Source organism: Giraffa tippelskirchi, chromosome 10 (assembly GCF_054371585.1).
Source record: "Giraffa tippelskirchi isolate mGirTip1 chromosome 10, T2T-mGirTip1v1.2.pri, whole genome shotgun sequence".
Lineage (NCBI taxonomy): Eukaryota > Metazoa > Chordata > Mammalia > Artiodactyla > Giraffidae > Giraffa > Giraffa tippelskirchi.
In genome coordinates this window covers 150076442-150103537 of record NC_137284.1, presented here as the reverse complement: position 1 = coordinate 150103537, position 27096 = coordinate 150076442, and the positions used below count along the sequence as shown (strand labels likewise).

The window sequence follows — 27096 nt, the reverse complement described above, 5'->3', positions numbered from 1 at the left end:
ATTCTACTCTTTTTATAATATATTTCTTTGCCACACTGCTGTCATGCAGATGCCAAGCCTATGCCAGGTTCAGGTAAAACTGGTGATGTTTCAGGAAGAAAACTAATAAGCAGTGTGGGTTTGAAATCAGTACAATGATATTAAACTCCCAACTCTGTCCTATTATTGGCTGTGAGGTGTAGAGAAAGTTACTAAATCACTCTAAACTTTGTTTCCTTATTTATTAAAGGAAGAAAATAATACCTTCTTTACACGTCTGTGTCTCTATTTCTACTTTGCAAATAGGGTCATCTGTGCCATTTTTCTAGAGAACAAATATATAGACTCTGAGAGGGGAATGAGAGTGGGGGATGAACTGGGAGATTGAGATTGACATATAGACCCTAATGACACTGTGTATAAAATAACTAACAAGAACCTGCTGAACAGCACAGGGAACTGTACTCAGTGCTCTGTGGTGGCCTAAATGGGAAGGAAATCCAAAAAAGAGGGGATATATATATATATATATATGTATATATATATATATATATATGTATATCTGATTCACTTTGCTGTACAGAAGAATTTAACACAACACTATAAAGCAAATATTCTCCAATACATTTTTTAAATCTACTTTATAGTATTAAGGGTGAAAGGTGAGAAGGATAACATTGGGAAACATCAAGAAGACTCCTAAGCATCAAGTAAATGTATCCTTTTTACCTCTTGCTCTCAGCTTTTTCAAAACTATGGCAAGCATTAATATATATACATATAATGGATCACAACAAAATATAATTTATTAAAATCTCATAACACAAATATTGAAACAATTCATAGTAATCTCTTATCTAGTTAAGCATTTTATGCAATTTATTAACAAAATATAGTTTTGTTTCCTTTTTTTTTCAGTCAGAGCCACTCCTCAGACCTGTTACAGGATATTTCTTCATAATTCGTCTACCCCAGTTACCTTCACATAAGATTGGTCTTTTTGGTCAATTCTTTCTCAAGTATTTTTTTTTTTAACAATAGTTTTTTATTATATGATATATAGTTATTTCTCAATTTTGAAATAATTTTGGGAATAGCTAGGTTTTTTTTTTTTTTTTTTTTTTAGTTGGGGGCTAATTACTTTACAATATTGTAATAGTTTTTGCCATACATTGACATGAATCAGCCATGGGTTTACATGAGTTCCCCTTCCTGGACCCCCCACCCACCTCCCTCCTCATCCCATCCCTCTGGGTCATCCCATTGCCCTGGCCCTGAGCCCTTGTCTCATGCATCGAACATGGAATGGTGTTCTGTTTCACATATGATAATATACATGTTTCAATGCTATTCTCCCAGAACGTCCCACCCTCACCTTCTCCCTCAGAGTCCATAAAATTGTTCTATGCATCTGTGTCTCTTATTCTGTCTCGCATAAAGGGTTATCGTTACCATCTTTCAAATTCCATATATATGCATTAGTATACTGTATTGTTGTTTTTCTTTCTGGCTTACTTCACTCTGTATAATGGGCTCCAGTTTCATCCATCTCAGTAGAACCGATTCAAATGTATTTTTTTAATGGCTGAGTAATATTCCATTGTGTATATGTACCACAGCTTCCTTATCCATTCGTCTGCTGATGGACATCTAGGTTGCTTCCATGTCCTGGCTATTGTAAACAGTGCTGCGATGAACATTGGGGTACACGCGTCTCTTTCAATTCTGGTTTCCTCGGTGTATATGCCCAGCAGTGGGATTGCTGGGTCATATGGCAGTTCTATTCCCAGTTTTTTAAGGAATCTCCACACTGTTCTCCATAGTGGCTGTACTAGTTTGCATTCCCATAGCAAACAAAGCAACAGACAAACAATTAATCTCAAAAATATACAAGCAACTTCTGCAGCTGAATTCCAGAAAAATAAACGACCCAATCAAAAAATGGGCCAAAGAACTAAACAGACATTTCTCCAAAGAAGAAATACAGATGGCTAACAAACACATGAAAAGATGCTCAACATCACTCATTATTAGAGAAATGCAAATCAAAACCACAATGAGGTATCATTTCACACCAGTCAGAATGGCTGCTATCCAAAAGTCTACAAGCAATAAATGCTGGAGAGGGTGTGGAGAAAAGGGAACCCTCTTACACTGTTATTGGGAATGCAAACTTTCTCAAGTATTTTTGAACTGACACAAGAGTGAATACAATCCCTTGATTTTTCTAATGAGTCCTTGTAGAAAAATTCTGAGTTCAAATCAATGGTTTATGTTTTGTATGAGGCAAATTATCCTATGTTTTCCTCTTCCTCTTATTTTTGGGGGTTTTAATTTTAATATAAGGTATACATATTTGGCTTTCCAGGTGGCACCAGTGGTAAAGAGCCCACCTGCCAATGCAAGAGACTTAAGAGATGTGGGTATGTGAGTTGGGATGATCCCTGGAGGAGGGCATAATAACCCACTCCAGTATTCTTGCCTAGAGAATCCCATGGACAGAGGAGCCTGGTGGGCTACAGTCCATGGGGTTGCAAAGACCAGGACATGACTGAGCACTCACATACACATTTCAGAAAACATAATTTTTCTAGTTATACTTAAAAAATCATTTCTATGAAAATATGACCTGCTCCTGCCTTTAAAAGAGGATACACAATAATTACATAGTGCTTTAAAGGTTACATTTAGGGCTAATATTTATCTCTTTATTCACATTATTCTTTTTGCGTGGGGAGGGAACTGGAGTAAATGTGGATTTCTGGGGGTTGGCAATTTCCTGATACTGCTGGAGTAAGAAGACTAAGATAATGGCCAGAGAAAAAATGATTTACCCAAATGAACTAATGAACAGAATAGTCAATGAGAAGAGTCAGTAACTGGGCTTTCTGAGAACTAAGTGGAAAACAGTGCATTAGGAGAAAAGGTGGAAGGGAAAAGTTTCCTCTTTGATTCTTTAATTTCAGAGGAGAAGAAAGATATAGAATGGAAATGACACAAGAAAGAATTAGGGTGAAAACATAGATCTACAGAAAGATACTTATACTGTCATCATATATCACACACTCAAATGTCATGTGATGCTACAAGAAAAAACAAGAGAAGAAAATTCAAAAGATATCATTCCTTCTGTGTTGAACAAATCACCATTGCCTTACTGTATTGGCCACTTAGGTCCTGAACCTGTGTTAAAAGGAAACAAACCTTCCCCTATCATTCCGATCACTTGGGTCCAGAATATGTGACTTATATCACATGGAGCAGGTGCTCTTTGGAGTTGTGTTGAGGTTCCTGCAAGTCTTTATCAAGTTTTTGTTTTCTTATTGGTTCTAAATGTGGGCCTACAACATTATGTCAAGCTATTAGCACCTCTTGATACTTCCTTTTATAATATTTTCTAAACCCTATAATATTTCTTCATAAGGATCAATTGTCATCTACTCCCAGTTTTGTAACCTGAACTCTGAAAAAGGTAGCTCTCCATAATAACAGACTCGCATATAAACATCTATCTCATTATATATCTCACATATAAATATGAGAGTCTGTTATTCTAAACACAAATTCTTTCTAATTAAATGGTGCAATCTTAAATAAAACAAAGATCTTCATATTTTTCTCCCATATCAAAAAATTCTCAAAATTAAGCTTTTGTTTTCACACAAATAAATTCATTAGGCTCAGATTCAGGTGATTTTTCAGAACACATGGCATCCTCATTAGATTTTAAGTTCCAGAACAAGTAGTTGGCTCTTTCTATAGCTCTTACTGCATTTCCCAATAGGATCCTGCTTAACCAAGGTCAGTGCTTATTCTGTCTTGTTAGAAGTGCACTGTTGTAGCAGCGTTTATTATGACATTATTAGCATGTGCTTATACTTATAAGGGAGGAAACTGCAGCAGAATTTAAAACGAGATTTGAGACAACAAAACCTCAAAAGAAAAGAAACTAGACCTTAGTGTTGGGAACTGGCCCTGAGAATTGATGGCTCTCTGCCATGCATTCACCACCTCACGATTCTTCTCTCGTGGCCTATATTCTCCATGAACTTCTGCTCATGTTTGTAGTCTGCACAGAACTCCATGTTTAGGAGTTAGGCACAGTATCCGATCAATATAAATTCTTAATGCCAGAGATTTAAGACACGAGATTTTAAGGCACATACGTTGCCATTCTCCCAAATCTCACAGAGAACAAATCTTCCACCCTCAGGACTCTGCCTGGCATCCCTCACATTAGCCTGTCCTTCCACAGCACTCTCCTCAGGGCACCCTTGACCTCTTTGTTCCTCAGGCTGTAGATCAGCGGGTTCAGCATGGGGTTGAAAAGACTGTAAAACAGGGAAAGGATCTTCTGCTGCTCCTCAGGGTGGTGGGACTTGGGGGCCATGTACATGACGATGGCACTGCCAAAGAAGAGCCCGACCACGCAGAGGTGGGAGGAGCAGGTGGAGAAGGCCTTCCTGCGGCCCTCACCTGACCGGATCCTCAGGATGGCAACCAGGATGCGCGCGTAGGAGACCAGCACCAGGCAGAGGGGCCCGACTAAGACAAACACAGAAGCAGCAAAAATGACAACTTGGTTCAGCTTAGTGTCAGCGCAGGCCAGCTTGAGGACAGACAGGATTTCACAGAAGAAGTGGTTGATTTCATGAGGCCCACAGAAGGGCAGCCTCAGGACAAGACTCACATGGACCAGGGCCAGGAGGGAGCCACATGTCCAGGAAGTCACCACCAGGCTGATGCACACTCTCCAGCTCATAATGACAGAGTAACGTAGTGGGTGGCAGATGGCCACGTACCGATCATGAGACATCACCACCAAGATGAGACACTCAGTGTGTGCAAAAGCCATGTATAAAAAGGTCTGCGTTATGCATGGGACAAAGGAGATAGTATTTTTCTTGTTCAGAAGGTTCACCAGCATCTTTGGGACATTGTTTGATGCATATGAAATATCGACGATGGCCAGGTGTGAGAGGAAGAAGTACATGGGGGTGTGCAGCCTGGAGTCCACAGAGATGAGCCCCAGGATGATCCCATTCCCCAGCAGAGTGAAAATGTAGAACAGGGAGAAGAGCCCAAAGAGGAGCGTCTGCATGCTTGGGCTGAGCGGAAATCCCAGTAGAATGAATTCCGTGACCCATGTCTGATTTTCCGTCATGCCCTGGCGACAGTGCCTGTGCTGATCACTGACTGCTGCTGCAGTGCCCTGTGGGCTGAGGAACAATGCGGGTCTGGATTAGCCATTAACAGCAAGAGGGAGTTTGTGGTCTGCACCGTGTGCTGACTCAGCTAACAATCGTTTTCAAATGCATCATGTCAAGTCTTTTAATCCACAGTAAAGCAGAAAGCCTCCCGTAAATAGGATCAGTGAACACAGGGTGTCATGTATTATTTCCATTTCTACAGAATTTTATTTAACTCTGATTGCAAAGTTTATACTCATAACTGTCAAGATAGTAGCCACAGAATAAATTGTTCTCCATAATGACTAATCATTTTATTTTTAAGAAAGGTCCATAGTTACATTCTCATTTTGCTTTCTTATTTCTTCAGTTCTCAAATTTTGCTCATACTTTATCATTTGATTCGCTCTTATTTTAAAGTTTGTGCAGGATACATTGCATACAGCAGTTGCAATGGAATAAATACACCATGATCTTGGAGTAAATACATAAATAAGACAGGGAATGAGATTTACAAATGCAACTTCAAGGAGGTATATTTCCTTCTGTGTTCACTAGTTTTAAAGCTTTAGCAAATGAAATTGGCACCAAGATTTTTCTTCCTGATACTACGCAGGAAAATCTAGATTTTTCCACTCTGGGCATGAGCAGAGTGACATCACTGATCTGGTCAGCATTCACAGAAGTTGTTTATGATCTATGATCAGGGCAAGGATCTCTATTATATTCCTACTCCTGCCCTATACCACCTTCTTGCAGGACTGCTTCCTTGGTTCTAAGGAGATGTTATTTCTGGGCCCACGCATTTGTACAGTGCATTTGTTGAATGGATGAATGGATGGATGGATAAAAGGTATTACTTTAGGAATAACATCCAGAGTATATTCTGGAATTTAATCACGTCTTTTGACTCTCCTTTAATTTTTTGGTTACCATTCTACCTGCCTTATGGCCACCCATGGTTAACAAGGTGACAAGTGTGACAGAAAGGGAGAACATGAAATGTTCCATAGAAGTATACACTTATTACCTGACAATTCATGATATACATGATCATTCTCAACGAGCAGCTTATGACCCAGCTTTGCAAATCCCAAGGCTGTCTTAAGCCCAGAAATCTGTCTGCCCGTAAACTGGCCCTGAACTTCCCATTCAGTGTGCTGATTTCTGGAGTCCTTCCTTTCTCCAGATCCCAGCTTCTCTAAATGATCACACTTGGCCAAAAGTCCTTTACTCACTGTGGCTCTGGTCTTAACTCAGAGATAGGTTTATATGTACAGGAAACAGCACAGATGCCAGGAGAGATTTTGAAGACCCAAGCTGAGGTTCTGGGTTCCCCCACCTATCTCTGAATGAGGGGCTCTGCAGCTGCAGGAGCTGTCCCCGCTTTTTTCACACAGGCAGATGCAGGGACTGGATCCCTGCTCACTATGAGCACCAGCAGTAGAGGATTTATGCTCATCTCTGCCCAAGTCCTCCCAGATTGTCCCCTGAGTGTCCCTGAGGGGGAGGGGACTAGGACTTACAAAACACAGATGCCATCTCTAGCAGGGGAACAAAAATTGCTTAACTCTTTGTCTACATTTCTCTGGATTCTGGGGATGGATGTTCAGGAGAAAAGAAGCTGGCAGGTGATGACTTAATACCCAGATGGATCCATACACACGGAAGTCATGAAGTAGTAAGAACAAACAAACTCCTGGGGCCACGTTGTAAATTACACTCCCCAGGTACTTGGATGGTGACATGTTCCTAGATCTCAGGCTTACCCCAGATGGATTTAGTGGAGCTGGGAGGAAGCAGAACATCACTCTTAATGAGAAATTGACTTGAAATGGGCATTAATTTCTTTCTCCTTTTCTCCTACGATAACTCTAAGTTAGTGTTAATAGATAAGAAAAACACTTCTACCAACCTTCTTGCACTGTGCTGAGAAAGATGCTGAGTTCTCTCCAGGTTGTACGTGAAATGTGATACAGGGTGTCAGGAGAAAGGAAGGAGGGAAAGCAGAGTAGAGCTGGCCTTGAAGAGGTATCTGGTAGAAGGCTTGCCATTTAGAGGGCAACAAATGTCTAATTCACATCCTTAGCTACACTCATAAAGTTCAGTGAGCCTTCTGATTAATGATGCCTTGGACTGAGGTGTTGTCTCTATAGTCAAACAATAAAACAATAGAGGGTTTCTTGAAAATTCGTCTTATTGTCTCTCTTATGTGTGTCATGCCTACATATATATGTGTGTGTGTGTGTGTTTGTATGTGTGTCTGTATGAGTGTGTATTTGTATACACATTTATTTATTGGGCAAAGCTTCGGAGAGAAATAGCCTAAACTCTCTTTTCAGAACACAGCCAGTTCTTTACTGAAGAGAAGTATTGAATTGGCTAAAAGATTCATTCAAGTTTTTCCATAAAACGAACTTTTGGGCCAGCCCAGGAGATTGTTAACATATGAGCAATGTGGTTCTCTGTTAAGAAGACACGAAAGGAAATATGCCTATAGTTTCTGGTTGCCTAATCAAGGATTCATAGCACATACATTTGCATGGGTAGAATAAAGAAGCTCAAGGAATAATTGTCCTAAAACCTCTGGAGGAGTGATTAGAAAGTTTAGAAGCTTTGCATGGCTAGGAAACTAGCTGAAGAACTTAACAACGTAAAAGAAATTGACTACCCCAAACTGGAGAATTAAATAAAATACTGCCAAGATGATTTCTAATTTCTACATAGTATTTGTATATGAATACAGCAGCACTTAATATCCATGATTACTCATATGAATCACAATAATTTAGATGTCATTCATTTATAATTCACTCATTCAATTTATATTTACTGAGTATCTGCTGTATGCGGCCATTGTCCTTGACACTAAAGATTCAAACGTTAGTGAGACATTACCTTGGTCTTCAAGGATCTTGTAGTCTCCCTACAGAATTAGCCAGGCAAATAAATGTTTAAGGAACTGTGATAGGAGTATGCTCAGTATACAATGGTGCTAGATTATTCTGAAAGGCAGGTGGGACATGCTTCATGATAAATGAGATGCTTAAACCCTCTTCAGGAAGATGTAAGATGAATATGGCATGCCAGACTGTACCCGAGGGTGTGAAGAGGGCACAGCAGAAGAGTAATATTGGAAAGGGGCTCACAGACAAGTTTCCTTAACATGTCAGATGTTGGACTTCATTTTAAATAATTATAATGATATGACAAAATATATGGTTATACTTTTTGCTAAGTGTAGAGTACTATTTAAAAGAATAAGGTTGGGGACTATGAAGCGAAGCCACCTGAAGGTTTATCATGTGAGAGTAAGGAGTACCTGAGTTAAGGTGGTAGCTATAGACCTAGACAGGAGATAAGGTATGTGAAACATGTAAAAGAAACACAGGTATCAGGATTGTGACTTTTTGATGTGTGGTGAGAAGAAAAGCAGAGCCTGGGTGCATCCCAGGAGTCTGGCTTATGAGGCTGATACAACTCAATGTCAAAAAAAAAACCCTAATTTAAAAATGGGAAGAGGATCTGAATGGACATTTGTCCAAACAAGATTTACAGATGGCCAATGAGCACATGAAAAGATGCACAATCATCAGAGAAATGTAAATCAAAAAAAACAATGAGGTATCACCTTATACTGGTCAGAATGCTATCATCAAAATGGTCACAAATAAGAAGTGCTGGTAAGGATGTAGAGAAAAGGGCATCCTAGAACACTGCTGATGGGAATGTAAACTGGTATAGGAGCTAGTGGTAAAGAACCTGCCTGACAGTGCAGGAGACATAAGAGACTTGGGTTCGATCCCTGGGTTAGGCAGATTCCCTGGAGGACGGCACGGCAACCCATTCTAGTATTCTTGCCTGGAGAATCCCAGGGACAGTGGAGCCTGGCAGGTTACAGTCCACAGCGTCACAAAGAGTCGGACCCAACTGAAGTGACTTAGCACACAGCACTGTAGAAAATGGCATGGAGGTTCCTCAAAAAACTAAAATAGAACTACCATACAATCCAGCAATTTAATTCCTATGTATATATCCAAAAAATTAACTCACTGATTCTAAATGAGACAGGCACCCCAATGTTCATTGTAGGAAAATCTATAATAGCCAAGATACGGGATCAACTAAGTGTCCATTGACAGATGAATGGATACAGCAGACTGGTCTATATGAACAATGGAATATTACTCAGCCATAAAAAATTGCAATTTTGCCATTTTTAACATGGATGGATCTAGAGGGAACTATGCTTAGTGAAATAAGTCAGAGAAAGGCAAATACTACATATTATAATTTACATGTTGGTATCTAAAAAGTAAAGCATATAAATGGATATAACTGTAATAAATCTTCAAATGACTTACAGACACAAAGAACAAAATTAGTGGTTACCAGTAGGAAAGGAGAAGGGGTTAGAGATAAAATAGGGGTGGGGGATTAAGAGGTACAAACTACTATGTAAAAAATAAATAAAGTATAAGCATATATTATACAGCACAGGAAATGCAGCTAATATTTTATAAAACTTTAAATGGAGTTCAATAAAATATACAAAAATATCAGATCACTATGTTGTATATCTAAAACTAACATAATATTATAAATCAACTATACCTGAATTTTCAAAAGACCAATATTTAAGAGATGATGAGAGGAAGTTAATCTCCCAATGAGAGCTAAGAAAAGATAAGAGATGAGGAACAAACCAGAAAATATGAATTTAAAAAAACCAGTGAGTTATGTTATATGTTATGCCAGGATGAAAACTATTCACCTTAATCCTGTGAGTAATTCTAACTTTATTTTTTAGGTACAAGAATATTCTGCATATAGCTACGCTGAAGTTAATATTTATAGACACAAGTAAGTGAAGCCAAAGTCACTAAGAAAAAGGCATTATCATGCTTTAAGACAAGCAATACTTTTTCACATCATTTTCCATTTACATTGATCTGTACAAGTGTGAATGTTATTCAACATGTATAGAAAACTTAAATTTCCAAAGAGACAGTTATTAAGATGTTAACCAGAAATACAATAAAAATATGTGGTGATTTCATTGTCTCCAGCCTCAAGTCTCCCGACTCTCAGGGGCTGTGAGCGGTAATACATTTTACTGCTTAGTGGCTCCCCCTTCTTCATGCTTGTTATTTGGTTGCTTCCTCTCTGATATATTAGCTCTCGTTCCTCCATGTACCTTTTATATATATATATTTTTAATGTTACAATTTCTCTTGTTTGCTTATGTCTCCTCTGCCATTCTATTTGTTCTTGTGAATTATACCTTTTGCTCCATTAGAAATATCAGTGGTATCTCCGAAGGAAGAAAAGATACACGTGTATGATAAAGCTTCCTTGCTCTAAAAGAGTTCTTAACACTTCAAATTTTTTATTTCTATCAAGTAGTTCTTCACCCTAAGAATTCTCTCTCTCTAAAATAAATTGAATTTAATTCATCTAATTTTTTACACAAGAAATTAATCCTAGCATATTGAGGACGCTCTTTTGACTACTAGTTGTTTGCTGGCTTATTTGGGGGAGAGGTTTTTGAGAAATGGGGAAATTACTTATCTTTCCATAATGGTCTAGATATTCTTTATTAAATTCCATCAGCAATATCTTATCAATGTCTCTCCTGCCTGGGATGTCTATAACGAATTGAATTTATCCTAGGTTTTTCTTCCAAAAAAAACGAGTACGTCAAGGCTGTATATTGTCACCCTGCTTATTTAACTTATATGCAGAGTACATCATGAGAAACACTGGGCTGGAAGAAACACAAGCTGGAATCAAGATTGCTGGGAGAAATACCAATAACCTCAGATATGCAGATGACACCACCCTTATGGCAGAAAGTGAAGAAGAACTAAAGAGCCTCTTGATGAAAGTGAAAGAGGAGAGTGAAAAAGTTGGCTTAAGGCTCAACATTCAGAAAACTAAGATCATGGCATCTGGTCCCATCACTTCATGGGAAATAGATGGGGAAACAGTGCAAACAGTATCTGACTTTATTTTTTTGTGCTCCAAAATCACTGCTGATGGTGATTGCAGCCATGAAATTAAAAGATGCTTACTCCTTGGAAGGAAGGTTATGACCAACCTAGATAGCATATTGAAAAGCAGAGACATTACGCTGCCAACAGAGGTCCGTCTAGTCAAGGCTATGGTTTTTCCAATAGTCATGTATGGATGTGAGAGTTGGATGGTGAAGAAAGCTGAGCACCGAAGAATTGATGCTTTTGAACTGTGGTGTTGGAGAAGACTCTTGAGAGTCCCTTGGACTGCAAGGAGCTCCAACTAGTCCATCTTAAAGGAAATCAGTCCTGGGTGTTCACTGGAAGGACTGATGTTGAAGCTGAAACTCCAATACTTTGGCCACCTCATGCGAAGAGTTAACTCATTGGAAAAGACCCTAATGCTGGGAAGGATTGGGGGCAGGAGGAGAAGGGGACAACAGAGGGTGAGATGGCTGGATGGCATCACCGACTCAATGGGCATGGGTTTGGGTAGACTCCGGGACTTGGTGATGGACAGGGAAGCCTGGCGTGCTGCGATTTGTGGGGTCACAAAGAGTCAGACACGACTGAGCGACTGAACTGAACTGAACTTTCTTCCATTTACCTTAATCCTAATCTTGCTCCATTGGTATGCTTGACAGATGGTTAAGTATGAAAATCAGTGTAAATGCGAGGTCAAAGAATTCAGAAAAACTGGTCACATCAGCAATAAATATCAGTCCTTTCCATTACTTTCTTCGTTACCCAAACTAACTTCTACAAATGAGTTTAAATTAAATGGTTTTCATCATGAACTGCTTGATTAGTTCAATCAAATGTTCAATCTGCTTTGTGCATGTGTAAGTATATACATGGGCTTCCCTGGTGGCTCAGTGGTACAGAATCTGCCTGCCAATTCAGGAGACACAAGTTCGATCCTTGGACCAGGAAGAACCCCTGGAGAAGGACGTGACAACCCACTCCAATATTCTTGCACGGGAAATCCCATGAACAGAGGAGCCTGGCAGTCTATAGTCCATGGGGTCACAAAGAGTCGGATATGACTTAGCCCCTAAAGAACAAGAACAACAAAAGCATATACATATATAGCATTATACATATATATATATATACACATATATATATATATATATACACATATATACATTAAATCTTTGCTGATTCTTGGGGATGAGGGGATCACCTGACAGAGTCATCAGGTTAATGAAAGCCCAAAGTCTGTACTCAAATATGAAACTAATTGGAAGAGCCTTGCCTATCAGTGACTTATTAAGACTTTCAAAGAACTCTTTCTTGCTTCCTCCTTCCCTCAGTGACTGCAAATGATTCTACAGAGATTCTAAGTCAAAAGGTGTGTGCACCTCTGAGCCTGTCCAGGGAAATCACCTTTATGGTTTCTCAGTTTTCATACCCTTACTCCCCAAGAACTCCTGCAACTTCAGTTCATTCACTATAGAATCTCAAGGCGCAGGAGCCTCTTAGAGAACTCATTAAAAAAAGACACAGCTGGAAAGTTGCCTCAGGCATCTTGGCGAAGATGGAAAAAACAAAAACTTTTTAATTGATCTCAAAGGAATAGAGACTATTTCAGGATCTAAAAAGTAAGTGTCAGTAAAAATCTCCTTGTGGGGTTCATTAAAACTTTGCCACTATTAATTACAGCAGCGGAGCTCTCAGTGGGCAGTTGCACAGGAAAGCATGGGGGTGTTTGGAGTTTTGGGGGGAAGTCCTGGCTGCTCACCTGCGGGGCCCCAGAGTTAATGTTCAAGTGGAGTGTGGGGACACCCTCCTTGGAGACTGGGACTCCAAGAGTCTTACCGATAGATTGAGCTCTTCTCCCATCCACACATTTAGATAACAGAATAATAAACAAATAACTGCAATTTATTCCAGGTACACTGTTAAGAGCTTTATACATATTGTTGTGAATCATCAAAATGGCATTTTAAAGTATATATTTATTACCTGCCTCTTTATAAAAGAAGCAAATCCCATCAAGTGACAGCCTCCTGATTTAAAACTGATTTTGAAGCCTTTTCCATCTTTCTGTTAATAGAGTCTAGTATGAACTCAAGCACGGTCTCTCTAGACCATCTCATAGTTCTCTAGTTCAACTACACAAAATGCTTCCCTGTATATTTATTTTTAGCAACAGTAAGGAAAACAAAACAAGGCAGCATTAAAGCAAGTATGATGATAAAGAATAAAACCTAGAACTTCTTCCAACATTATTTCCATTTTAACATTTCCTGCTGCTATCATGTGTCTGTCTGCATTGGTATTAACTCCAGGTCTAACTCAACCATCTCTTTGCCATATATTCCATTAATACACCTTTGCTTATATGCTACAATAGAATCATCTCAATAGATACCGAATTGATGCCCGATTATTCAACACTCTTATTTCTTCTGTGAGCCTTAACTAAGGCCCAATGCATGGGGGAACACTTGAGGTTAATGAGCTAGTGTTTGTCTGGGTCCTCCAAGAAGCAGATGCCAAGACAAGATTAGATGTGCAAGGGATTTATTAGGAAAACACCAGGAGGGAAAATAAGGAGGGATCGCATGAAAGCTTGAAGAGCCATATGATGCCTCTCTGATTCCTGTGATGGGGAAAAAGGAGGACTCAAAGCATGTGTATCACTTAGGGCCACAGCTGGAAACAGATGATACTCTCAAATGTGATAATTTGAGGAACGTTTAATAAAGGGACTATTTACAATGTATGTGCCAGGTGTGGGAATCTACAAGGGAAAGTGCAATATCCTAGGCTAGTGCCAGAACCTGGGCTATTAATAAATCTTTTTATAATCTCTACACCTGAAGGAGAAGAGATTGCTGTTACTAGAGCCTGGAGACAAAGAGGGCTGTGCAGAAAGGGTACCCTGATAGAAATAGGAAACTTACAATGATTGGGCAAGTCCATACTGATGTTGCACAAAATAATAAATATTTAGCCTCACTTTCCTCCCTCTCTTTGGTCTTTTGTCTTTGTTTCCAATGAGACAAACCCAACAAGATGCCAGAGGGCAGTAAAACCCCAGGATGTAGTACATGCAGATCAGTCTTACCAGGAAGAGAGCAACGCATGCGGGTATGCGTGCTCAGTTGCTCGGCCATGTCCAACTCTTTGAGATTCCATGGACTGCAGCCCACCAAGCTCCTCTGTCCATGCGATTCTCCAGGCAAGGATACTGGAGCGGGTTGCCATGCCCTCCTGCAGGGGATCTTCCTGACCCAAGGATCAAACCTATTCCCTGTAGCTCCTGCTTTGCAGGCAGATTCTTTACTGCTGAACCCAGCAAAGAGTGATAACCAATAATTGTAAAAGGACAGAATTAGAAAATCACTGTTTTGTGGCTAGTTAATAGGTGGCTCAGATGGTAAAGAATCCTCCTGTAATGCAGGAGACCTGGGTTTGATCCCTGGGTTGGGAAGATTCCCCTGGTGCGCATGGTAACTCACTCCCGTATTCTTGCCTGGAGAATCCCCATGGACAGAGGAGCCTGAATCCATGGGGTCGCAAAGAGTCAGACACGACTGAGTGACTAAGTACAGCACAATAATTGATGCAGGCAGTCAATGGATACAAAAATAATTGGCTGAAAATAGTGTTAGGAGACAGAATCCTCACATAATATCTAAGCTTTATGCTGCAGAATACTAATTAATTTCAAAGGAGGAAAAAGTTCCTTTACAATGGAGTAATCTAATAGAAACCATTCTACCGTATTACCAAACTGGACATTATCAGTATTGGGACAGACTGGTGTCATGGGGCCCCTGCTATGATGCACTAGGAAGAACACAACATCATCCATGTAGTATTCCTTAAAAAAAGGTTTTATCTGGCCCTAAATAAGATGAATCCAAGTTTCAGGACACTCCACAAAGCAACTAGCCTGGACTCTTAAGAAATGCCTATGATGTTAAAGACAAAAAGTCTGAGATTAAATGAAACTAAAGAGATAAGAAGCTAAACCCAATGCATGATCTTTGATTGGACTCTGAACTGAAAAAAAATCCAAGGAACCATTGATAGAAAATAATATTGTATCAGTATTAAATTTTATATATTTATTTTGAGTATATATTGTATCATATACTCATATATGTATAAATGTTGTGAGCATGCAGTGTTATTCCTTTCATTAACCTCAGCATTATTAACATTTTGGACTAGATAATTCTTCCTTGTGGAGGGTTGCTTGATACATTGTAGAACAGTTAGAAGCACCTGTGGTCTTCAACCAGTAGATGAGTGTACCATCCCTCTCCAATTTTAATAGTTAAAAATATTTCCAGACTTTGTAATATATCCCTTGGGGAAGGGGCACAAACTGCCACAGACATATGTATATGAATAGCTATCTATCTATATATAGATAGATAGGTAGCTATAGATAGGTATATATAGACCTAGGTAGCTATCTAGAGAAAGTAAGATAGATAAATAAATGATAGATAAAGATAAAATATATCAAAATACCAATAATTAGCAATTAGGAAATATAGGAAGAGATAAGGGTGTTCACTATATTATTCTTTTCAAAATTCTGTGAGTTTTAAAACTTAACAATAAAACACTGGTTAAAAAGAAAAATAGAATCAAGTAAAGCATTAACTAGATTGGCCAAAAGATGTAATATGAAAATAAGACAAAGAAGAATCTAAGATATAAAACAGTCTATATCTGCCAGTCTGACTCTGACCCAATTTCTTTCTCTCATCATTCATTTTGATTTACTTTTGCTAGCCAAAGATCACCAAAAAAATCTGTTCATATATTTTTTTCTATTTCTTACACTTTTAAACTCTCTAGCACAGAGCAGTTACCTGGCACAGAGGTAGCCACCAAACATGGGCTGTCATTGCTACTGTGAAACATTTAGGGTCAGCATCATCCCTACTCATGTTCTGCTTTGGATTTTAGAAGATGGTGTTCTATTTATGAAAAATAAATTACTATACAAATAAAATAACCCTATTGTAAGAATCAGTCTAGTAAATACACCTTTCCCAGTCACCCTGTTTGGGTCCCCTTAGCCCAACTCTCCTTCTTCTCGTTTTCCAATTTCTCTTCTCATACTGAAACTCTGAGTTTAACAAAATCATTATTCAAGCTGTTCCTTCCACATTTAAGACTCTGGTAAGGTTATTTAGTTTCAGCTAATTGTAATTCAGTCATTTAAGCTAAAGATTAATAATTTTACCAATCTGCTTTTAAAAGAATCAGACTAATGTGATCAAAACAAAACAAAACAAAAAGTTACAATATGTACAGCTTAATTGCCTGTATTTCCTCTCCTCTGCTCACTCACTGCCATTGTCACTGAGCCCTGTGGCCACAAATAATCTCTGAAGCACAAAAATCCACAAGGTGGATTTTTATATTTCAGCTTTCCCATTCATTGAAATTCACTTATCCTCATTTTCTGACTTCCTGAGAGACTCTGTTGTTGTTCGGTTGCTAAATCATGTCTGACTCTTTGCAGCCCCACAAATTGCACAATACCAGGCTTCCTTGTCCTTCACTGTCTCCCAAAGTTTACGCAAACTCATATCCGTTGAGTCAGTGATGCCATCCAGCCATCTCATTCTCTGTTGCCCCCTTCTTCTCCTGCCCTCAGTCTTTCACAGCATCAGAGTCTTTTCCAGTGAGTCGGCTCTTTGCATCAGGTGGCCAACGTATTGGAGCTTCGGCATCGGTCCTTCCAATGAATATTCAGGGTTGATTTCCTCTAGTCTTTCCATTTTTCCACCCTTTCTTCTATTGGTCTCATCTGTTTTCACTTATTTTCTCACTCTAATTACACTCCATGTTCCATCTCTTTTTAACAATGTTTTTAATAATCTCAGTCCCATTGTCCTTTTTCTGAAATTGCCTGGAGAAGACAGTGTCCTTGGATCAATCTCACTCTTTCCCTTCAGACTCAGGCTGAGCACTAGTGAAGAAAATGTGACTACTAGAGAAGCAGTTTCCAATATAAACTCATAATATGCAACCTTATCTGAGCCACCAGCTCTACACAGCAATTTTTTCTCTAATTCTGCACACTGATATTCAAACTTTTCTATTTTATTTAAACCTCCGAGGCCCCCACCTCCACACTTGGCCAACATTCCAAGTCACACAGGACAAATGACTTGTCTCCTTTTCACAGAGCCACGGCATAAACCCTCACATGGAAATCCTTCACCTTCCCAACACAAAAACTTTCAAATGTTCCTCATCCACATCTATGCTTTCCCTCTTCTTTACTTACCAATGGAGAAAGTCTTCCCTTTAAATTAGAGCCAATTTTCTACACAAGGACTCTTGATATCATCCCTTCATTTCTCTCAAAAAACTGACGCTTTCAGGTTTCCCCTTTTTCCTCTCCATTGGCTTTCCAGCCCACCATCCCCATGGACCACGAATAAACAAACCTATCTCACCAACTACTTGTCTGTCCCCTTTACTGTCAGAATTGCTGAAGGACTTTTCAACACTTGATCACTTCCTATAATTTGCCCCCCACACAATCTTTTCACTGAAATTCCACCAAAATGATTTTAATAAGTTACTAGTAAATGTTACATCATTTAAAAGACAGTGTCATCTTAGATTTGGGATATTCTTTATCCAGAAATCTCAAAAGTAAACAGGGGTCTTTCAGTTCTAGTAATGGGGCATGCATCTGTCTTAGGCTGTTTGGGCTGTTGTCACAAAATACCACTGAGTGAGTGGCTTATCAACAAGTATCCGTTTCTCACAATTCTGAAGTCTGGGAAGTCCAAGATAATGGTGTCAGCGGTTTTGGTGTCTTGTGTGACCCTGATTTATATGTCATAGGCAAGCGCATTCTCACTGTGTCCTCATCTGGTGGTGAGGGCATTCTGTGGGATATTATACAGCCACTAATGCCAATCGGGAGGTCTCAGTCCTCGTGACCTGATCACCACCCAAGTCCCCACCTCCTAGCACCATCACCTGGGGAATTAGGATTTCAATATACAAATTTTGAGGGGACAAAAATATTCAAACTGTAATGCTGCTGCTGCTGCTGCTAAGTATTGTCAATCGTGTCCGACCCTGTGCAACCCCATAGACGGCAGCCTACCAGCCTCCTCCATCCATGGGGTTTCCCAGGCAAGAGTACTGGAGTGAGTTGCCATTGCCTTCTCCTCAAACTGTAATAACATTTGATATATCCACCTTCTCTTCCTTGAAGTTCTCCATAAACCTCAAAGACAATAAAAACCAAAAGCTACAAACTCTATTTTGGAAAAACTAAGGTCACTCTTTTCTTATTTTATAACTTGATTGAAGTATTATTGAAGAACAATAAACTGCACATATTTAAAGAGAGCAAGTTAATGAGTTTTGACATATGTATGTACCCTAAAGGGCTTCCCTGATGGCTCCACAGTAAAGAATCCACCTACCAATGCAGGAGACACAGGTTTGATCCCTGGGCCAGGAATACCCCTGGAGAAGGAAATGGCAACGCACTCCAGTATTCTTGCCTGAGAAATCCCATGGACAGAGGAGCCTGGTGGGCTACAGTGCATGGGATTGCAAAGAGCTGGACACAACTTAGCAACTAAACACAAATGCACCCATAAACACTACTACAATGAAGATAATGAACACACATATCACCCTCAAAAGTTTCTTTGAAATCTGTCCTTCATCCCACCTCATTTCCAGTTAATTTCAACTCTGTTTTCTGCAACTATAGATTTACATTTCTAGAGTTTTATATAAATAGAACCATACAGTATATATTCTTCTGGATAGAACTCATACAGTATAAAGTCTTGATAAAACCTTTCTTCATTCAGCACAATTATCTGGAAATTTGTAAGTGCGGTTGCTTGCATCAATAGTTTACTCTTTGTATTGCTACATAGTATTTTGGTGTATGGATATACCATAATTTGTTTACCCATTCACTTGTTGATAGACATTTATGCTACTTCAAGCAAAAAATAAAGATGTCATGACATTTGTGTACAAGTATTTGTGAGGATCACCTCTCTTGCACAATGACTGGGTTGTATAGTAGGTGTATATTTAAATTTTTAAGCAACTATCAAACTGTTTTCCAAAGTTTTTGTTCGTTTTACATTTTCACTACCACATGATGAGAGGTCCAGCTGCTCTATCGCCTCATCAACACTTTGTATGGTCAGTTTTGAAATTTTTGTTATTCTGATAGTTGTGTATTGGGCTTCCCTTGTGCTTAGCTGGTAAAAAATCCACCTGCAATGAGGCAGACCTGGGTTGGGAAGATCCCCCTAAAGAAGGTAAAGGCTACCCACTCCATTCCATGGACTATACAGTCCATGGGGTCTCAAAGAGTCAGGCACAACTGAGCGACTTTCAAGTCACTAATTGTATATTACAATCTCTTTGTTTGAATTACCATTTTTAAGATGAGTAATAATATTCAATACCTTACTTCATGTTTATTCCTCCATGTATATATTTTTATGAAGTATATATTCAAATCTTTTGCCTACTTTGTTGGGTCATTTGTCTTACTATTGAACTGAAGAAATTCTTTATCTAGCCCAGATACATTTCTTTTGCAAATATTTTCTCCCAACTTACAAAGTGCTTTTTCATTTTATTTACACTGTATTTTGAAGGCCAAAATATTTCAATTTTGATAAAGTATAATTATCAATATTTCTTTTTATAATTTATTTCTTGAATATTATTTTAGAAATCTTTGCTAACTCAATATCACTAAATTTTCTCATATTTTCTTCTAAAGTTTTAATAACTTTGCCTGTTATATTTAGACCTATAATACATTTTGATTTAATTTCTCTATGTGATGATAAGTTAAGGATGGTTGAGTTTTGTTATTTTTTGTTTACATATGGCTCTCCAATTTTTCTAGTAAAATTTATTGAAAAATTGTCTCCCCATTTACTTCTTTTAGCAGTTTTGTCAAAAATCAATTGGCATTTTAATAATACTGAATTTTTTTGGCATGACATATGCCCATTTTTTTTTAAGGTTTCCTTTAAATTGTTTGAAAATATGGTTCTCAGAGTACAGGTCTCAGACAACTTTTGTCTCATGTTTCATAATTGTGTTGCTATTATAAATGGTTTTTGTTTTTCAAGTTCAATCTTTATTTGCTGTAGTATCTAGAAATATAATTTATTTTGTATATTGGCCTTATGTCCTATAGCCTTGCTGAAATAACATGTTAATTCTAGTAGATTTTTTTTTTGTAATCCTTCCCTCTGTGTATGTGTATATACACACACATATATTATCTGATGATAAAGATATTTTTCTTTTTCATTTCCAACCTGCATATTTTTTATTTCCTTTTGCTGTCTCATTGTACTTTCTGGAAACTTCGGTACAATACTGAATAAAAGTGATAAGAGACAAGCCACAGGCTGGGAGAGAATATCCACAAAAGACTCATATGATAAAGAACTGCTATCCAAAATAAAGAACTGTTAAAAGTCAATAATTATAAAACAAATAACTCAATTAAAAAATGGCCAAAGACCTCAATGAAAATCTTACCAAAAAAGACATATAGATGGCAAACAAGCATATAAAAAGACGCTCCGCAGCATATGTCATCAGGAAAATGCAAATTAAGAAATAAGATACTATTGCATCCTTATTTCAGTTCAGTCGCTCAGTCGTATTCGACTCTTTGCAACCCCATGAATCGCAGCACGCCAGGCCTCTCTGTCCATCACCAACTCTCAGAGTTTACGCAAACCCATGTCCATCGAGTCAGTGATGCCATCCAACCATCTCATCCTCTGTCGTCCCCTTCTCCTCCTGCCCCCAATCCTTCCCAGCATTAGGGTCTTTTCCAATGAGTCAACTCTTCGCATGAGGTGGCCAAAGTATTAGAGTTTCAGCTTCACCATCAGTCCTTCCAATGAACACCCAGGACTGATCTCCTTTAAGATGGAATGATAGGATCTCCTTGCAGTCCAAGGGACTCTCAAGAGTCTTCTCCAACACCACAATTCAAAAGCATCAATTCTTTAGCGCTCAGCTTTCTTCACCGTCCAACTCTCACATCCATACATGACCACTGGAAAAACCATAGCCTTGACTAGACGGACCTTTGTTGGCAAAGTAATGTCTCTGCTTTTAAATATGCTATCAAGGTTGGCCATAACCTTCCTTCCAAGGAGTAAACGTCTTTTAATTTCACGGCTGCAATCACCATCAGCAGTGATTTTGGAGCCCAAAAAAATAAAGTCTGACACTGTTTACACTGCATCCTTATTAGAATGGCCAAAATTCAGAACAATCACAATATCAAATGCCGGTGAGAATGTGGAGCAAAAGAAGCTTGCATTCATTTCTCATTCATTAATAGGAATGCAAAATATTACGATCCACTTTAGAAGAGAGTTTTGTGGCTTCTTATATTAAAGGAACAACCATACTCTTAGCATATGATCAAACAGTTGTACTCTTTGGTATTCACCAAAAGCAGTTGAAAATGCAAGTCCAACAAAAACCTGTGCATGGATGTTTATGGCACCCTTATTCAAAATTGCAAAAATCTAGAAGCAACCAAGATGTCAATAAAATTATCAGTAGTTACCAGAGGTTGACGGGGGAGGGATGAATAGTTGAAGAAAGGATTTTTAGGCAGTGAAAATGTTCTGTATCATCAATTATAATTGGGCTTCCCTGGCAGCTCAGAAGGTAAAGCATCTGCCTACAATGCAAGAGACCCGGGTTCAATCCCTGGGTCAGGAAGATCCTTTGGAGAAGGAAATGGCAACCCACTCCAGTATTCTTGCCTGGAAAATCCCATGGACTGAGGAGCCTGGTGGACTATAGTCCATGGGATCGCAAAGAGTTGGACACGACTGAGCGACTTCATCTTCACTTTTTCACTTTCATCAATTATAACAAATGTACCACTCTGGTGGAGGATGTTGCAAAAGGGGGATGTTATGCCCCTGTTGGGAAAGGAGTATATGGGAAATCTCTGTAGCTTCTGTTCATTTCTGCTGTAAACCTAAAACTACTCTACATATAAAGCATTAAAATAAAAAAGCAAGTCCAAAAAAAATCCAGTACTGTCTTTCCTCTAGAAGTGCTAGTTCTATATTTGTTCATTCATTGTTCACAGTGACTTTTTAGAACACAATTACTGAAATAATTAAAAATCAACTGTATTATTCTGTTTCACAAGAAAATTTTCTTTTGGTTTTGGCTCTTTTCTTCACTTGTCCAGGAAATCTTCATCTGCTTCAAAGATAATCAAAAGAAAACAGACTAATATAGCCAAGTCTCATTATCTGCAGTCGTTGTGATTTACTGTGAACACTGTATGTGAACTGAATTACCAAATACTGAACTAGTGCTCCCGGGGAAAATACAGTATTAGGTTCTTGTAAACCTCTAGTCACAACATTTTTATCAATCAAAATGTCATTTGCATTATATGGTTCTCTTACCAACATCCTTGTAAAACAAGCCCATATTACCAGTATTGAAAACTTGTTCTTCCATATAAACTTCTTCTTGTATAACACTTAGCAAGTATTTTAAAAATTCTTGCACAGCCTCCATATCTGCAGAGAATTATCTTGCCTGAAAGTAACATTTTTCACTCTGCATTGCCTTTTGAAAACTGTGAGTCAGCTAGCACTAGCTGAGAAAGTTAACATTTTTCTGACTATGGGTAACGTGATCGCAATTTTCTTTGACTTTCAGCCTCACAACAATGCTGCCATTTTACACTTTCTTTTTTATCAGTTTTCATCTCATGAATGCACAATTTAGCCACGTTCCATCTCTTCCACAGCTTCATTATGCACTATAGCTGTTACTTTAGCACTTTAGGAGAGTTCTCATGTACACATCAGCAAATTACCTCTTACTTTTTCTGGATATATTGTACTGTTGATTCACTAACATTGGACTCAAGACCAAGAGCAGTATAAATCATGCCTAAAGAAGCTTATCTAACATTCATCAACCAAATTTATGGTTATTTTTTCTATAAAACATTTCACAATCTTCTTGTGCTTAGGGACACTAGACAGTACTTCAGTGTTACATTTGGGCAGCAACTTAAACAATGAACTTACCAACAAAGGCACCAAAATATGAAAAATGTGGCATTAATTAGACCACAAAAGAGAAACAAGTTTACAGCATGAGACCTGAAGTAACAAGGCGGAGTATCAGCTTGTTCATCTTAGCTGGAAACATGTATATAGAGAAACTCAAATTTTTGGCCACTCTACTCATGTCTGTGAATGACCATCAAGGCATTCCACATGTTCATTTGGGGTTATGCACACATTTTAGCAAATAGACAAATTCACAGATACATAACCTTCAAGTAATGAAAATTGGCTCTATTAATATTAAAATACTCTGTAAGATAAAAGGAAAGAAACTAGAAAAATTAATAGGTGATAAATTTTCTCACATAATAGATGAAAATGGTAAACAAATATTTCTCTGTAAAAGGTTATGAAGCTCTTTTCTCTATAAAACAAAACTTAGCAGACACTCAGAACATTGCAGAGAATTAAGAAATTAGGAAAAATATATTGATGAAGCAAAATGAGATGAAGTATGGAAATAAAAAGCTTAAAATATAAATGAAAAACTATGGGAAGCGTCGCAGATAAGAAGTTGAAATTGCGATGGAGAAAAGAGAATAGAGACGCTCCTGTAAACACACTAAGGAACTTTGAGCTTAAAAATAAAAGCAGCATAACCAAACTGAAATAAAAAGTTAAATTGAATTAAAAACTACTTATAAAACAAAAAACAGTTCCATCTGGACTTACACATTTCCACAGCAATATCCAATGCTAAAGTTTGTGAAACAACACCTACATAATCCTCCAGGCAAGAAGTACTCAGCCAAGTTGTATACACAGCCCAGTGGTTATACAAACGCAGAAGCACAAAATGTAGAATGATAAAAAAAATCCAAAGAATGTCAGGCCTAGAAAATCCATGACAAAATAAATGCCAGTGAGAATTTAAAATTGAAACTTTTTAATTATAGGACTATGATGAATATAATTATGAGGATTAAGATGATGTTAATAGAGCAAAATTCAAATGCTTAAAACATACTCTGAATGTGAAAACAAATATAAATAACAAAAGTTGAAAAGAAAGGTAGATAGGAGATTCAATAATGCTGATTTGCTCTTCTTTAGTATCTAGGAAGAAAAATATTTCACTGAAATAATAAAATCATGTAAAAGATTTATAAGTACATTTAACTGATGACAGTAATTATCAAGAATGATAAGATAAATTAAATGCAGGTGGAAGAAAAGAGAGAAAAAAGGAAGGATGAATAGTAAGTACACAAATTTCATTACTACCCACAGTAGATAATTATTACCTGTGGCAGATAATTAAATTCAGTGTAAAAATATAGACAATTTAAAATGTTGTACAAAACTGTAGGTGTAAAGCATAACCTCCAGGATGAAACCACAACTCTCCTAGTTATTAATACACATGCTGCTGCTGCTGCTGCTAAGTCGCTTCAGTCGTGTCTGACTCTGTGCGACCCCATAGACGGCAGCCCATCAGGCTTCCCCGTCCCTGGGATTCTCCAGGCAAGAACACTGGAGTGGGTTGCCATTTCCTTCTCCAATGCATGAAAGGGAAAAGTGAAAGTGAAGTCGCTTAGTCGTGTCCGATGCTGAGCGACCCCATGGACTGCAGCCCACCAGGCTCCTCCACCCGTGGGATTTTCCAGGCAAGAGTACTGGAGTGGGGTGCCATTGCCTTCTCCGTAATACATATGCACATGACACAAATACAGCATAGTTTCTCAAGGTTACAAATCCATCAAGATTAACATAAAATTAGATGATGGAATTCATTCAAACTTAGAGCCTGAAAGAAAAACAAAGTTCAAGTCTCTGCTGTTCACAAGAAACATAGGCAAAGCAGAGATTCAGAATATTTAGAAAGAAAAGTTCACATAATGGCAAACAGGGCAAATACAAACACAAGCAAAGCATGAGTTGTAATCTAAATATCAGAGAAGGCTTAATTCAGATCAAAAAACAGCATAAATCATACAAGGGCACTCGTAACACCAAGTAATGCAATTAACACAGAAGATATAGTAGTTATAACGATGTAACTTCAAATGAAATAAAGTCATTCTTCATAAAGCACATACTACTAGTGATTTACTGAGAAACAGAAAAACAGAAGCAGTAGGAGACATTAGTTCACTTTCCTCAGTCCCTATCAGATCATTGAAAAAATTACTATACAGAGGATTAAAATAGCATAATTAATAAAGTATATCTTATTAATATTTCAGAGACTCTGAATCTTGAAAAAAAAATGAGTCTTCCTTTCAAATGCCAATAGAATACTCTCATATACACAAAGATCATATATCACGGTATCTTAAAAAATTAACACAACATGTAAGCACTGTGCAAAAGAAACTTTATAAAGAACTGCTTAGTGATGCAACAAACCTGATCAAATGGAAAAACTTTCATGCTCTTGAACAGGAAGACTGAGCATTATAAAAATGTCAATTCCCCTAAGTGATTCAATAAGTATAATGCAATTCCAAAGTAGCAACAGGATTTTTAAGTTAGATTAGATGTGCTAAAATCATATGGAAAACTAAGAAGCATGAACAACTGGGACATTTTTATAAAAGAAGAGTCATAAGGAAGACTAAACTTTTTGTATTTCCAAGCTTCATGGGATTATAGTGATCAGACAGTGTGTTACTGGTACATGACTAGAGAGATGCATCGATGGATCAGAATAAAAGACTGTAAATAAATAAATATATATTGGATTTTTTGATGAAAATGGCATCTCAGATCAGTGATGCAAAGATGGATTACACAATAAATATACTGAAACCTCATCAAAATACAACACAAATTCAACCCCTTCTAAAAACTTTACTTTTTATTCAATGCACTCTTAGCACATATTTGTTATTCTTCTGAATTCTTATAGGAACTATTGTCTGGATAATTCATTAAGCATTTTAACTTATGTTGAAATATTTAAATATTTTATTGTCATCTTTTACATATTAATGTCTATTTCCTGTGCTGGTGGTAAATTATGTGAGGTCATGAACCACACTTTATAATTCTTAATATCCCATTTACAGTTCATTTCACATAATAGGTGTTCAGCATTATGTAGACTGTAAGAAACTTCCTAAACTTTCAAAACCTCAGTTTACTAATTTATATAATGAATTATACAATTATTCAGCCCAGATGATCTTCAAGACCTGTCTTAGTACTAAGTCTTCGATGCCAATTTAATTGCTGAGCATTACTCAAATTTGCCACTAGATGGTACTGACACCAAATAAACACTACTTAAGAAAATTAACTTTTTATTAGGTGAGTTGTAAAAGTGAATAATCAGAATAGGTAGCTTGTTATGTATACCAGTTATAATTTGTGAAAAATAACAGAGAATCATACAATTCTTTCTCCTTTTTTTAAGCAGACAATTATTTGCTAATAAGTAATGAATATCCTCCCAAACACACTATTTGCAGTGATGTTTGTGAAATCAACACAAAATACATTGGTAAACAAAAGCTTCCTGAATTCCTACTCTGAACACAACAATATAATGGTTGTTTGAGGCTGCATAAAGGTAAACCATGCATGGATGCTCTTATGAAGAGAATGAAACAGATACAATTTTTTAAAAATAAAATACAAACTAAAAATGAATTTAGTCAGAGGGTGCAGATATTACTTTCAGATCAGAAATCAGCATCGGCCTTCGTGGGGATAGGGACATTTTATTTTGAGGCTATGGGCTCAATTTATTGTGTCATATAAAAAAGAAAAGCATGTTAAAGCAAATAGTAGAGGATATTGAATGTCAAACAAGACAATAAGGTAAAATTG

The 27096-nt window shown here is 37.7% G+C and overlaps 4 protein-coding genes across 8 annotated transcripts in view; all 4 read right to left on the bottom strand.

Annotated features, from left to right (window-relative positions):
• The window catches only part of LOC145523729 (olfactory receptor 2A14-like), a 350514-nt gene that overhangs the window by 61264 nt on the left and 262154 nt on the right, over positions 1-27096 (bottom strand). The window lies entirely within an intron of this gene.
• OR2A7 (olfactory receptor family 2 subfamily A member 7) overlaps positions 1-27096 on the bottom strand; it is a 343842-nt gene that overhangs the window by 211798 nt on the left and 104948 nt on the right. The gene's annotated exons all lie outside the window — the stretch shown is intronic.
• LOC145523730 (olfactory receptor 2A12-like) overlaps positions 1-27096 on the bottom strand; it is a 231101-nt gene that overhangs the window by 99057 nt on the left and 104948 nt on the right. The gene's annotated exons all lie outside the window — the stretch shown is intronic.
• Positions 1477-7819, bottom strand: LOC145522768 (olfactory receptor 2A5). The gene has a single exon (XM_081531741.1). The coding sequence runs from the start codon at positions 5141-5143 to the stop codon at positions 4211-4213; it is 933 nt and encodes a 310-aa protein (XP_081387867.1). The 5' UTR covers positions 5144-7819; the 3' UTR covers positions 1477-4210.